General features: G+C 40.1%; 1 protein-coding gene across 1 annotated transcript in view; it reads right to left on the reverse strand.

The window, feature by feature from the left end:
* CAMK4 (calcium/calmodulin dependent protein kinase IV) overlaps positions 1–14,796 on the reverse strand; it is a 174,410-nt gene that overhangs the window by 16,314 nt on the left and 143,300 nt on the right. Inside the window, exons 6-7 of the mRNA XM_052777728.1 lie at positions 2,584–2,674; positions 555–629 (exon numbers count right to left, since the gene is read on the reverse strand). Of these exons, the coding sequence (XP_052633688.1) occupies positions 555–629; positions 2,584–2,674 (166 nt within the window). The remainder of the gene's footprint in view (positions 1–554; positions 630–2,583; positions 2,675–14,796) is intronic.

Below are 14,796 nucleotides of genomic sequence, written 5' to 3' on the forward strand. Positions count from 1 at the left end.
TATGTTATTTGGGTACCATTCCAGCGTGGACCAGAATGGTCTGAGTGAAGCCTGCATTTAAAACCATATATTTGCTGAAACATTTTGGGTTTAGGGGATTAATTTATGACCCTACTCTTAAGGAATAATTTGATTTCCTCTATGTTAAAAAGAATTAAGAAAAATTCACTGTAAGCGATATTCAAAAATTCAGAATTGTTATGACCTCTACACATTTTTAGTGTTTTCCATTATGCCTTTTGTAGTCCAAATTTCTGCTGATGCCTCTCCAGTATTATTTTAGTAATTTCAGCATTTTTATGATGGTTGAACTTATTTCCATGCAAGTAATGAACTTGCTCCATGACATATGTTTTGATTATTAAGCTTCAGTGCTAAAGAATATGAGTTTAGAAAAATTTAACCCAGTGGTGGTTCTGAATTTTAGTTTTTTATTTCTGCTTTTTAGAGGTTTTCTGAATTTTGACTTCAGGGAGAAGCATTTCACCTTGGAAAGAGAAAATGTAACAACCTCACATTAAGTGCAGCATACTGTAAATAAAAAAACAACGTACCACAGTATCCTGGAGTTCCACAAACTGTCTTCATGGTCACCTGATCTTCCACAATCTTGGAAAGTCCAAAGTCAGCTGTTAAGATTGTTTAGGAATATTAGTGTTCTTATTTCCTTGTAAAATCACTTTGTTTTCACATTGTATATGTAATTAAATGAACACTTATGCATTAAATTAACAGTCCTGTCCTTTCCAGAGATGAGGATCAATTTAAAGAATCCAGCCAGACTGCAATCCACACACAAAATTTGTCCATACAAATGAGCATTCCTGGCTCTCGCTTGACAGAAACGTAGCTTGTATTTTATCCTGAAGATTGCACAAAGCCAATACAATGGGATGCCTAAGGGCATACAAGCAGTGATCCAAAAATGCATTTTAGGTATATATTCAGCTTCCACTCTGTAAGTAATCCAATAAAATTAACAGAACAATTCTGGGTTAAAAAATTGTGCATCAGTGATTTCTTGGATAAGGGTCAGAGTACATAATCCCTGCAAGGAAAAATCCCAGCAGTATTTTGATAGAGGGCTTCTAGGGGCATGGAGGTTGTGCCAGGAGAAGTACTGATCATCCTTTTTGCAGTGTTTCCACCCTGAATTACTACTCAGACAGCAAAAGCCTTCATGACGTTACGCGTCGTACTTGCATGACTCATTTTTTAAAAGACATAAAAACTGAAGTCTTCACAACTATTTTAGCTTTTGCTGAGAATAAACTGAGGTTCTTCAAATTTCAATCTAGGTGATGACAGTCTGGCCTTAAAAAATGCAAAATAGAAATATTTTTGGTTTGTTACAGTGAATATAAAAGCGAATATTTTGACTCAAGATCAGGATAAAAATAGTTCATATATTATTCTAGAAATGTGTAGTTAGGGTTCACTTGTCCTTAAATGGTTATAATTTCTGTATTATTATTTATCTAAACAGAAATATACTTTACTTTTATAAACACTGCCACTTATTGTAAATCAGATCTCAATGTAAACAAGGCAATAATCTTAACCAGAAGATGAATAATCACAGCATTTAGAAAAATGCTTCAGATGACCCTACACCACTCTGGCTGTCAAACCAAGGCCAGTGGGTGCTGCATTAAACTATCATGGTGCAGCTGTTTAGAGCCTTTCAAGGAAAGATAGGAACTAGGACAAAATGTAAATTAAGATACAATCATCCTGAGATGCAAGACTTCCCTAGAAATTTATATTAAATTGCTTGAGACTTGTTCATGGAAATCTGGCTCCTGAAACCCATGATGAACACTGGCCTGATCACTGTGGCAACACTCACTCCTTACATGCTCCCACACTCCCATGGTCCCTGGTAAGGGAGCACAAGGTGGTATCTCCAAAATGGTCACATACAGCTCAGGAGCATTGCACAGAGCTCCTCTTTGCTCAAGCAAAAACTGGACATGCCCAGCATTTTTGGAGGCCATGCCCTTTGCAAGCAGCTGCCATCCCCAACAGAACTGGCACAATACATCCCCGTTCAGGAAAGCCTGGTCTCCCCTTGTCCCTCCTCATCCCCCCATGGTGCTGACCGTGCTTCAGATAGCTTCCCTATGCTCTTTGAGAAGATCACTTCTTATCCCCCAAATCTGCTGTCAAAACAGAAGTCAGCCTTGCTCAGTTTTCTTTCTGCCACTTATCTGCACATTTGTGTTTTCATGCCAATGAATCTTTCCTCTTAAAATACTGGTTTAACAAAAAAAAAACGGGCACAGGAGTGGTGCACGCAACTGTATGCTGATCTCATGATCCTTCTTGTTCCTCCTGAGCGCTTTATTCTCTGCCGTGTTCTGCACAATTTTGGCTATGAATTCTCTAAGCAAGCATCTACTTTTGCATTGGTTTTAAAAACACCATGCACAGCTGTGCTGCTGAAGAAGTAACTTGCTGTTCATTTGAGTATAAGCATTAGCTTCCAATAAAGTGGTAGTGAGACGTATATACTGTAAACATCAGTTAGCACATATTACTCCTACAAAGGAATTAAGGAAGCATACATTTAATGCTGCTTACCGATTTTTAGTGGTGCATCCGGTGCTGGCGTTGCATAGAGTAGATTTTCTGGCTTCAAGTCACGATGCACAATCCCATTTGCGTGCAGGTACTAGAAAAAGAGAAAGTCAACACATTTAAATAAGAGTAAGATGCTACGGTCAAGCATGAGTTAACATCTTCCTAATAATCTATAGCAGCAGATTAATAATCTGCTATGTGTGTGACACACAGCCACTTAACTAATTTTCAGCAGCTTTTTTTCTGCAAACCTGCTCAGCACAGGATCCTGGGGTGCATATTGTAATCTGAAGAGGAAACTAAAATTTGGGAAGGCTAAGATAGCGTCATGTCCATTTGAGAAGAAAAACATCTCAGAAAGTATTATTGACTTTTTAAATAAAGCAGTAGCTTCTAGGAAGTAATCTAATAGATGTTGAGATACTGAAGTCTGGCTCAGAGGAAGGTAGTTTCTGCACATTATAACATTCTGAGAGATAAGAAAATGGTGATACAACTATTAAACTACTAAACAGACACCTTTGAGTAGAAAGGATACAGTATGCGTCCTGGGCCAACTACAAAATCCTTGGGGTCCCTGGAGCAGAATTCTCAAGGGTTTTAAAATCACCCAGTTGCACAGTCTCAAAAATCCATCTGTCTTGCCAAAACACATGCAGTACATGTGAACTCACTCACCACTGAATTCCTTTAAAGATGCTGTTCCTGCCTTGCACTAACAGAAAGAAGAATTTCTGGAATATATGGCTGCCTCTTACACTGCTGTAAACAGACGTAGGAAAAATATATAATATACCAGTAAATAAAAAAGGATGAACTAGTGAAACTGATTCTGTATTTCTTGTTGATAAAACATTCAGCAGAAACCTCTGAAGCCTTGGAAGAAAGATGCTTAAGGGTAGATTCACATTATCTTATTTAAAAGTCTCCTGGTCTACATTTTAGTAGCATCCATCTCAGCTGTGTTTTCACTATTAAAAAAACCAGTGTGTGTGCACTGTTATGCAGCAAATGACAAACGATTGAATATTCATCTAGAAAGCACAGCTACAGTGTGCACTTGAGTTAGCATCTGAGATGAATTCTTGACTGTGTATCTCATTGGAATTTTAGTTTGTATAAGTTGCCAGTGATTAAATAACATTAAGTAAGAATACATTACTCTTTCCTTGGGCATTGTTTTAGTGACACTAAGTGCTTTTTAAGTGTGTGTCTCTTACAGTGCAATAAATGTTTTCTGCTGACTTTTTCTAAAACCCTAAATTCACAGTATTTGTCATGACGTGGCTTGTAGAGATCAGCCAAAGACTTTCATCTACTTTACTTCACAGTGAAATCTAAGTGCTTGTCCCAGCTGTGTTTTCTACAATGAGATAGCTAATCAGTTATCCAATGTAAAAACAGGCAACAATATAAGGAAACTGATGGACTGCACGCTGCTACATCATTTAATGTGGTCACATCTGCATGGCTGCACACAATCATGTCCGCCCTGGATAAAAATACATCTTTATCTGAAGACATTAACTGTAGCCAAGATGCTCCTACAGCATGGCACTGATGAGCTTGACATGCAGAGGTAATAACAGCACACAGGGACTGCACCAAAAGCAATCAAGTTGGAGTGGACAGAAAGAGATGTCTGAACTGATCTGTGTTCATGTGCCGCAAATTGGTTTAGCTGACTGTAGGAGTGAGAAAGATCAGACATTTCACAATCACTCGGTGGAAAGCAGACACTTCCGATTCATTCGTACAAAAATCTTTGACCAGATTTGTGCAGAGAAATGTTCCAGCCAAGTCTTCAGTCTTTTAGCAGGTCCTTTTTTATATATGCCCATAATCTTAAAAATATTCTATGGTGTGAGGCTGAAAACATAGAAATTTTCTTCTCTTCCCAGAATTGCATTTTTGTGGGAGGGAATTTTGGGAATAACTTTGGGAGAAGCTGTTCAACCTTTCCTCCCTTTTAAGTTGGAAAGTGAGACTGGCTCACAGGGCTCCTTCTCAGACATAGCTAACCAACGACATCTGCTAACCATGCTTGCGCCTCATGACTGACTGACTGACTTTTTAACAGATTTGTATTGAACTTGCAGCATGAACTCTTTTTTATTACAAACTCATAAGACCCCATGTAGGAAAATTTTCCTCCTTTACCCAGCCCGCCATTTGCAGAAAACTTGCAGAATGTGGGTGCCCAACAAATGTGAATTGCCTCAATAACCTAGTCCATGTCTTTCAAAGACTGCCACTGCAGTAGTCTGAGCTCTCTCTCTTGTGTCCCCTCCTCACAACACCTGCAGCTACTCCTAGCCTCTCCCTTATCTCCCCAGCATCCTAGCCCAGAATTCCTGCCCACCCATAGTACCTCCTCTGACCTCTCCCTGCAGTCCACATAGAACCTGTCACAGTCACTACAATCCCTAATCTCAGTCCCTGCTGCCCTGTCCTCTCTCTCCGTTTCTCTTGCTTGACTTCATATTTGTGCACAAGTTGATGCCTGTGGTGCTTGGACCAGCCATGCATGCGGCTGGGGCTGCCTCAAGCTGCCAGGTCATGGGTTTAACAGACCTACTGTTGGCATCTCGTATCTTCAAGACCTAGTGTCCTGTCAAGTTTTGTTGACGTTGGCCAATGGGGTCAATAGTTTTGTTGTGAACTTACAGACAAAAGGGCAAAACGGACACCCCTCTCCACCCCTCCACCCCCCACCCCCCAGTGTTTTCACTGATGCAGAAATCCCATTCTTCAGCCACACAGAAGTACCAGCTAGCCTCGTGGATCCCCAGCCCTCTGAGGGGAGAGACTGCTGGCTGGACTTCTGTAAAAGGTACCTGCTTCCAAACAGCCTTGTTACTAAAGGTCTCCAGCACACGCAGTGACCTCCTGTTATCCAACCTGAGCCACCTGTCATTCACTGAGCACGTCTCCTGCTCCACAACCTGCTATGAATGGGACCTTTCAAGACTGTGTCTATTTTCAGCATTGCTCCCTTACTTGGTAAATACCCAGAGACTTGTTTGCAAATTTTCACCAGTCCCAACAGCTCTGCTCCCCATGTAGCGTAATAGCTCCTGGTATTGAAGACTACCTGGTAATTACATTGTCTTGTATAAACATGAACAGTATTCCGAGTTAAACTATCTTGATTTAGAAATGGATTTAGTTAAACTAGGATAATACACTTTGTATAACACTTATTTCAATTTACATACAGTCTATTTTGATTGTTCCTCACTTTATTTCTCACATATTGATTTTAATAAGTGTTATGTTCCTTTGCAGGCAGTGCCTCTGCAGCGTAAGTTCAAAGACTCTCCCAGTTTGGAGTACAGCTTTGGGCATTGCATACTCTCATTGTAAAATAGATAGCCTATGCTGTACTATTTGTATGCTATGTCTCTTAATGACTAAATGATGTAATTAAATGAGAAGATATGGGGCCAGGTATCAAGCCAGAGCTGTGTACTGACTCACTTCACAATCTAGGCATTGCTGAATTACATTCCCCATTTATAAGATACCGGTGAGACTTGAAAATCATTTGAATTCTCTGGATGGATGAAGAGTTTTTAGATGTAGAGTGCTGTACAACAGTTTAAAATAGCATGCACATAAAATGAGATGATACTCTTATAGTAGCTAAAATGCCCTGTTTTCACTTTCTTCTGATTTTCAATAGACAATACCAGCCACTAAAAGAAAATAAAGGCATGGTCATTCTCTGACTGGAGCTTTGCTAATTTGTGTTAGCGAAATAAGGTGGATACAGAAAATTTATATTTACATCACAATCCTATATTTCCATGGCAACATTACATAGATATATTTAGCTCTAGTTATGTCCTGTAACTTCTATGTACTAAAATGTAAGATTTACTTGTGGAATGACAGCACTTCATCTGGCCTGATGAGACGTAGACGGAAGAGAGGCCTCCACAGGATCTCACAGCAAGGCCCATAGAAGAAGACCTTGTGGAAAAAGTCTTCACCATGCACAGCAGTTTCATCCAAGTAGCTGGCCAATAGCAAGAGGAAGAGAAATTATGCTTTCTCATGTACATTCTCCTCTGATTTTACTTTTTTTTGAACAGCACATCAAGGCAGGTTCTATAAATAGGGACAGTACTGATTTTAAGGAACACATGCCTGTTCCATTTAGCAAAAGAGAATGAACAAGAAAAAGTAAAATGGAAACACTAGAGATCCTGAGCAGTCTGTAATAAATCAGTGAATTTAAGTGCAAATGAAATAAAATAAATAGTGAAAAAATGTATTTGCGCATCCTGTGATCGCACTCGTTTTTCAATTGCTTTGGCCAATGAGATGTAAGTAGGCCAGGCAGGTGAATCCCCTGTGCTTCAGGCACACCCTGGGGTACTGCGGTATTAGGGTAGAGCATCTCAGATAATCTGGGAGGAAGGTATTCTAGCAAAATTGAGTATCATACTCTTATTTTCTTCGATAAACATTGAGGACAGACGTAGCATGACACTAGGTCGAATAACATACAGGCCCTTTTCTGAAAGACTTACTGGTTAAAATAAAGGCAGCCTTCATCTTGGCCTTTATTCCCGTGGTACACAACAGCAACTCACGACTGAACAATTGCTGTGACTCTAATTGTGACTGCAGCAGAAGTATTTTTTTTTCTCTTTCTTTTTTTTTTTTTAAGCTTCTTTCTAAGTCCTGTGTGAGAGTTCCTTTTGCTCTTTGTTTTATCCTTTAATAATTCAGTTTCCTATCTAACTTGAAAGATTTTATGACAAAAGGACAAATGAAGACTGCTTAAAACTCTAGGCCTTTTCCTTAATTTTATTTATGGTACCTATTACACAGAACTGTAGAAAAGTACGGCTGAAATGACCCTGAATCTTCTACTCCTCTCTATGCTCCTTGGGAGCATCAATTACATCCACAACAGTTGTTTGTCCAATTTATGCTTAAAGACCTCTGATACTAGAGACTCCACAATTTCCCCAAGCAATTTATTACAGGGCTGTGCTAGCTTGACCTTTGGAAAGTACTTCCCTGTGACTTACCTGGATCTTGACAGGGGCAGATGAAGCCCATGACTTTGTTTCTTATATACCGTAAAGGCAAAAAGGAGATTATCCCCTTTTTTGCAACAGCCTTTTGAGTACTTGTTACCATGTACACAAACATTCTTCTCTCTAAGACTAAAGGACTTCAGTTTCCTCACTCTTTCTTACAGACCATCTTTTCTAGACCTGTGATCATTCTTGTTGCTGTCCTCCAGGCTGTATCGACTTGCATCAATGTGTTGAAAATGCAAGAATGTATTCAAGTTGTGGCCTGACAAATTTTACAGGATGTATTCATAAAACTATTTGCCTTTTTTGCAACATATCACACTCCTGTTTGCCTTTTGATCCAGTGTAACCTTCAGGTCATTTCTGTTTTGTTCCCACTCCCATGTTTTTACTGTTGACTATTCATGTACAATTTTGTCCTTGACAGTACAGAAAGGACATTGAATTTTACCAAAGTTGTTTTATTTCTAATCCTACTCTCCAACATACTTGCAGTTTTTCCCAATTTTATGTTGTCCAAAATTTTCATAAGTATACCCTCTATTCCATGATCTGACGTTGTCAACAAAAACACTGAAAAGCAGGCCAAAGATTTTTCCTGAACCTCCACTCCTGATATTTAGATACACTGATAGACATTCTCTCACTACAGACAACCAGTCTCCATCCAGCCAATCATGTTATCATGACCATGTTTCCCTCATTTATTGTAAGACTGTCAGGTGAGACAAGTACCAAAAGCTTTACTCATGTCAAGTATGTATGATACCTTCTGTTCTTCTCCTACTAACAATGCCTCTTACCCTGCTTGAGAAAAAATCAGACTGATTTGGCATGACTTGGTCTTGACAAAAACTTGTCTCACTGGTGACCTCCCTGCTTTCTTATCTCACAGGTGCATCATATTCCTTTGCTTCATTATTTACTGCAGATTTTTTTCTGGGGAGTGGAGTTATGGCAGTTGGTCTATAATTCCTCCCTTCTTCCTCTTGAAGTGAGTACTATATACATCTGCTTCTCTGCCCAGCCTCCATCAGAAGCAAGTGTTACCTGTTAAAACTGTTTCAGACTTAAAAAGCTTGCTCTTTAAAGATTGTGCTATGAAGGTCACTGGGTGCAACCAATTAAAAAAGATCTAAATGACTGGAATACTTTCTTAGTCTTTTCTTATTCTAGGCTCACACTTTACTGCTCAGTCACTGCTGTTAAGTGTGCTAGGCATCTACTTATAGCTGAACTTTTACCAAAAACTAGTGAAAAAAAAAAAAAGACAAAACCACTGTTGCCTTCTCCTAGACATCTTTCAATAGGTCTCCTTCACCTGGGTTTCTTCTTATGAGGATGATTGATTTTGCTACGCTTCTTATCTCATGCTAGATGAATTTCATTTTCTGCACTGGCCTTTCTGACTTTAGCCTTCAAACTCCTGCTATTCTTCCAACTCAGGCTTAAACAGCCTGACCTGTTTTCTGCTTTCTGTATACTTTGTGCCTGTGTTTAACTCCAGGATGTGCTGTTGCTGAGCACCAACTTTCATTCAAGTGGACTGATGAGAAACTGGCTGACCCCGACCACATTGCTATGCTCCCAGGGTCCTGCACTCTCTCTGGCAGGCACAGGGCCACTGCTGGCAGCGCTGCAAGTTCACTTCTGTCAGCAAGTAAGGGAAAACTCCTAAAATACCTTTGTTTCCACTTGTGAGAGTGATTGTGAGCTGCACAGCCTTTGGGTTTCATGATGTCTCCTCATTAACCAGGAGATTTTGATGTCAACTGGATCCCAACTCTGAACACGATCTCCAGTGTTGCAACGAACGGAGGCTGTACAGCAGAGACAGCTCTGGCAGCAGTGAGTGTCCTCACGATTATTACTGTTGTGCATATGCCACAACTCCTTTGTGAACCTCGTCTGTCCACTAGCCCTTGGTCTGGCTTACAGACCCTCCTGCTGTGTATGAACTCAGCTCACTTGTAAAGCTGTATTAGACAACCAAAGCGACAGTGAAGGGAGCTCCACCTGCGCCTCTTGTTCAGAGCCAGCTCACACCTGCCCCTCTGGGCAGTGCTGCTTTGTAAGGTTGTGCACACTAACCTCTCAGGTTAGTGCTGAACAGCCACTGCTGTGGAAATGCTCTGGGTCAAGGACCTAGTGCTCCTTTTTCTCCTCTTTAACATGATGGTTTCCTGTGCGCATTGGTTTAGCTGTGGGCAGAAACCTGTGGTCTGATGTGGCTGGGACACTGGTTTCATTATATGAATTTCTGTCCAGGACGCCTATAATATGACTACCACATTCATGAATACCAGATTCGCTCATGTTTTCAGAAGGAAAATTTCTACCAGTTTTATTACTCTGCAGAATATATTTAGGACTTGCATGTTGAATTTATTACAAAATCAAGCCTGTAAGGTCCTGAAGGGAGAACGAAAGCCATACATACCAATTCAGTACTGGACAGCTTCAGCTATAAATGCAGTCACTACATCCTTCAGAAACTGAAAAGAGCATGGTTTTTTTTTTCCCTTTTCAAGAATGTCTAGACTTGTAAATAAGCTCTTTCTGTAGCCCTTACAAAAGTGTGTTAATGCATAATGAAAGCTACTGCACAGTAATTTAGTTTGATTACAGCTAAATACTGTTTGATAGAGATGTAATTAATTGATAAAGTTTCTGATGCAGTTAAGAGAAAGTTTATTTAAACTTTTAATAATGTAACAGGATAAAGAAAAAAATATATATTCCTATTTTCTGTTCCTAGGAAGGTGAGGGAGCTCACCTTATATATGTAGAAGGTCAAAGCCAGTCTCCATATAATTTCTGTTTAAAATAATCATTCAGCACAGACCTTACAGAGTACAGAGAGACAAATATGTATCATTCAAAATGTACACTTAGTCACTCCACATTGGTGTAGACTTCTGAAAACAAGACACGTGGCTTTCATTGTTATTGAGCACACATGTGCTGTTAGAATCTTCTGCATGTATCAGCCAATTTATAATTCATACATCCAATAACTGCACAAAAATTACAGACTGATAGGAGGATATGATATGTGACTTGGGGCTACTGTAGTCTTAGCCTAGGGCAAATGATGCAGTTCCTCTGCACCTCAGGTTCCACATCTTTGAAACTGTTGTGACATGTAAGCTGTGTTTTAGATATCTGAGTGACAGATATCTAAGTGCAAAACAGGAATAGGAATACATAATAATCTGTTGTTGAGACTGTGCTGTCCCCACTGAAGTCCATGTAAAATTCCACTACTTCAGCTGATTCAGGCTTTATTTAAAAGCACAGTAATATGGCTACTATAAGCAGCCCATTTCTGTGCTTCCATTTATCTCTCAGGCAGCGTGTAGCTTGGAATGCAGAACAGGACCTGAAATCCTGTATGCTTCAGCTTTGGGAGTTGTATAGTTCGATATCTGCTGATTATGGAAAAGTGCATTTATCTGAGTTGGTTGCTTACAGTTTAAACAATTTATTTAGGGCTAGAATTATTTTTTTTTTTTACAAAACAGAAAACAATAATTGAAATTATTTTGGAAATGCAGAGATTGTTTTGGGAAGTGTTGCAGAAGTGTGCTGGTTTGGGCTGGGGCAGAGTTGATTTTCTTCATAGTAGCTAGTATGGGCTATGTTTTGGATTTGTGCTGAGAACAGTGTTGATAACATAGGGCTGTTTTCGTTACTGCTGAGCAGTACTTACACAGAGTCCAGGCCTTTTCTGCTTCTCACCCCACCCCACCAGCGAGCAGGCTGGGGGTGCACAAGATGTTGGGAGAGGACACAGCTGGGACAGCTGACCCCAACTGACCACAGGGATATCCTGTACCATAGGACGTCATGCTTAGCATATAAAGCTGGGGGAAGAAGAAGGAAGGGGGGAACATTCAGAGTGATGGTGTTTGTCTTCCCAAGTAACGGTTACGTGTGATGGAGCCCTGCTTTCCTGGAGATGGCTGAACACCTGCCTGCTAATGGGAAGTGGTGAATGAATTCCTTGTTTTGCCTTGCTTGCGTGCGTGGCTTTTGCTTTACCTATTAAACTGTCTTTATCTCAGCCCACGAGTTTTCTCACTTTTACTCTTCTGATCTCTTCCCCATCCCACTGGAGAGGAGTGAGTGAGCAGCTGTGTGGTGCTCAGCTGCTGGCTGGGGTTAAACCACAACAATGATGACGCTATACCAGGTGTGATCACAGCAAATCATGTACTGTCATTTCTGTACAAACAGACACATGTAGGAGAGGATAACGCACACACCTTCCCACACAAATCCCAAACAAGTGCACTTTGTGCAGAGAGCTAACTGTTTGCAGTAGCATGAAATTCTCCTCTTTAACTGTAAGTAGGCCACAGCATCAGAGTAGGTAGAAGAGCTTTGCTATGGCAGCTTCTTAAATCCATCCAGAAGAGCCACCCACTTGCAGACTATCTGAATTCAGTGAAGAATTAGCATACATTAACAATGTTCCTCATACAGCCACTCTGCTTAAACTTTCTTTTTCTGCATGTCTGGGGTGCGGAAGACAAAAGATTTTGTTTCTCTTCCTGCAATTGCCCAGAACCCTTGTGCAGGGGAACCTTCCTGTTGCAGTCTCCACACCTACCAGGCACATGCTGTATGCCTGCCCCCTGTCCCACTGCTAAACGAAAAGGTGAAGGATGTATGTTCTTTTGGGAAAACTCAGTCATTTCAGATGGAATGCAAAAGAGCCATGATATTAGATGCAGGGTAATGCCATTAAATTGCAGTGGGCAGAACTTACTTAACACGTGTGACTTGATCTGTCAGAGCTGCTGAGGTGCAGTACACATTTTTTTTCCCCTCCACAAGGAGGTGTTGCAAAAAAAACCCCAAGAGAGCTAAAAAAACCCCACAAACAGCCCCATCCCTAAAACAAAAGCCAAAAACTAGCAGTCCTGCCCATGGTATCAGCACCCATTTCCTCTGTAGTTTTGCAATACTCATAGAACCTCTCCGCTCAACTTACTTGACTTAGAATAGCTCTTACAACCCTCTGAAGTGTGCTGAGGTTTTATTGTTTGTACCATGGTCTCAAGACAAAAAGCATTACATGCACATTATATCACTACTACTTTGTTCTACTCACTCCCTGTCTTCAGCATTTTTTATTTTATTGACCATAGTCATGTTATAAACAAATAGAAGAAAACCCCATAATAACCAAGAGTTTTTAATTAACTTCAAAATATGAAAAATATTTAAAAGGTATTAGAGATGAAATTATTTCAAGACCAAGCTAAAAAAAAACCTCAAAAACTTCATAAACCCACTATATGTGCCTTTGTAAATTAATGCCACTATAGCAAACACAAAAGGAAGAAGGGAGGACTTTTGCAAAATCAGGCTTCTTCCTTTAAGCCAAAGGCATAAATCTGCTGCAGGTATCTGCCACCCCTGTATAGAATAAAAACTTCAGCAACATCACTGTAATTCTAGCAAATCTAAAATAGAAGTAGATTCTGTATTCCAGGTGGGTTACTGAAAAGCAAGTAATGTTTTTGCAAGCCAGTAACGTCTTTGGGTTTGTCATTAGGAAATTAAAAAGATAAAAATGAAAAAAACAATCATCTAGAATAGATCTAAAGCTGCTGTCAATGATACCTGGTGCTAGCTCACGTCCCAATAATGTCCAGCATCATAGAGCCATTTAGCTGATGGAAAGCTATTCCTGGCAGTGTTAAGTTTCACTAACTACAGAGATTTGCTAACCATAGCTCTAGTATACCTGTAACAGGGCCATAATATAATGCCTTAATTAGCCAGAGGTGCACATCTGTTCATTCTACACCAACATATTTTAGTTTTCTTGCAATAATTTAACTTTTTCTATTCTAATCAAAGCACTACATTTCATGGCTTTTGATTAATTTCTTTCCCTTTTTAAGAGGGATATTTCTTAAAATAATGTAACTCTTAAATGGGTAGGTTAGAGTCTATACCACTTGCTTTTGAAGAGTAAGGTGATTTTGTTCTGCATGTACAGTACAGTTACACTAGTAAATTAACCCATGCCAAGGAATGCTCCTGGGTGCTGAAACTCAATTGTCTACACTGTTTAAATTTTTAGAACAGTCCTGGGTAAATTAGCACTTAGCGAAACAACTCCCTGTTAGTCAAGCCCAACATTATTCCCACCAGGCAATTTGAAACCGGCCCCTTTGTTTTGAAGGCTGGCACAATTTAATGGTATGGGCCATTGGCTGTTGCAAGCCAGTTGGCATTGCTGACAGAGAGTGACTTCAGCTAATTTACTAGCATCTACAGAGATCTCATAATGAAAGTAGTGGGGTGCTAGTAAGACCAGACTGCTGGAATTTTGCATCAAGGACGCGCGTGACCACAGCAGGGCACAGAAAGCCTCATGTGCATGTTTTGGGTAGGGTCAGACAGTTGTTTCAAAGGTGAGATTTCGGGGTAATAAACCAATGAAGGAGGATGACGCTTCTCTTGCCCATCCATGAAACCTTCTTCCCAAACTATGTATAATTTTTAACACAACATTGTATCTAATGAACACTTATATTTCTGCATCTGAATTTCTATTTATGCATAAGTAACACACAGATGTTGTTTGGGGTTAATTATACTGCTTTCCTTGAATTGTGAAGCTTGGCCTACATGTAATAGCATCACTTGCTAAGCCTAACATTCATCTTACATTTAAGAAAGGACTGCCTAGACCATATATTTAAAAAAAAAAAAAATCTCTTTTTACTTTTGTTACAGACTTTTTACAAAATATAGTTCTAAACAGCACAGCCCTCAAGGTCTACATGCACAGAAGTGTTTCCATTTATCCATCTGCTAGAGGTGAGCCCCCACCCCGTGCAATACAAAGGCCCACCTCAGTGTTCCAGGTGCCATTACATTAAACCACAGCAGTGGTGCAGCAAACTTGGACTGATCCCAGCCTCACAGTATTGTGACACATGCACTCTCCTGTTCTGAAGCGAGAAAGGAAAACAATATACCGTTTCTGGCAGCAACACCATGCCTTAGGAACCCCCTCGCTCGAGGTACACCTTGCAGTCTAGATCTGCCAACTATCCCACCCTTTCATGCTTTTGCAACACAAGATTTACACCCAAAACCAGAAAAGAAGTCTACTGTAGCTCTACCATGG

This window comes from Harpia harpyja, chromosome Z (assembly GCF_026419915.1).
Source record: "Harpia harpyja isolate bHarHar1 chromosome Z, bHarHar1 primary haplotype, whole genome shotgun sequence".
NCBI classification, from domain to species: Eukaryota; Metazoa; Chordata; class Aves; order Accipitriformes; family Accipitridae; genus Harpia; species Harpia harpyja.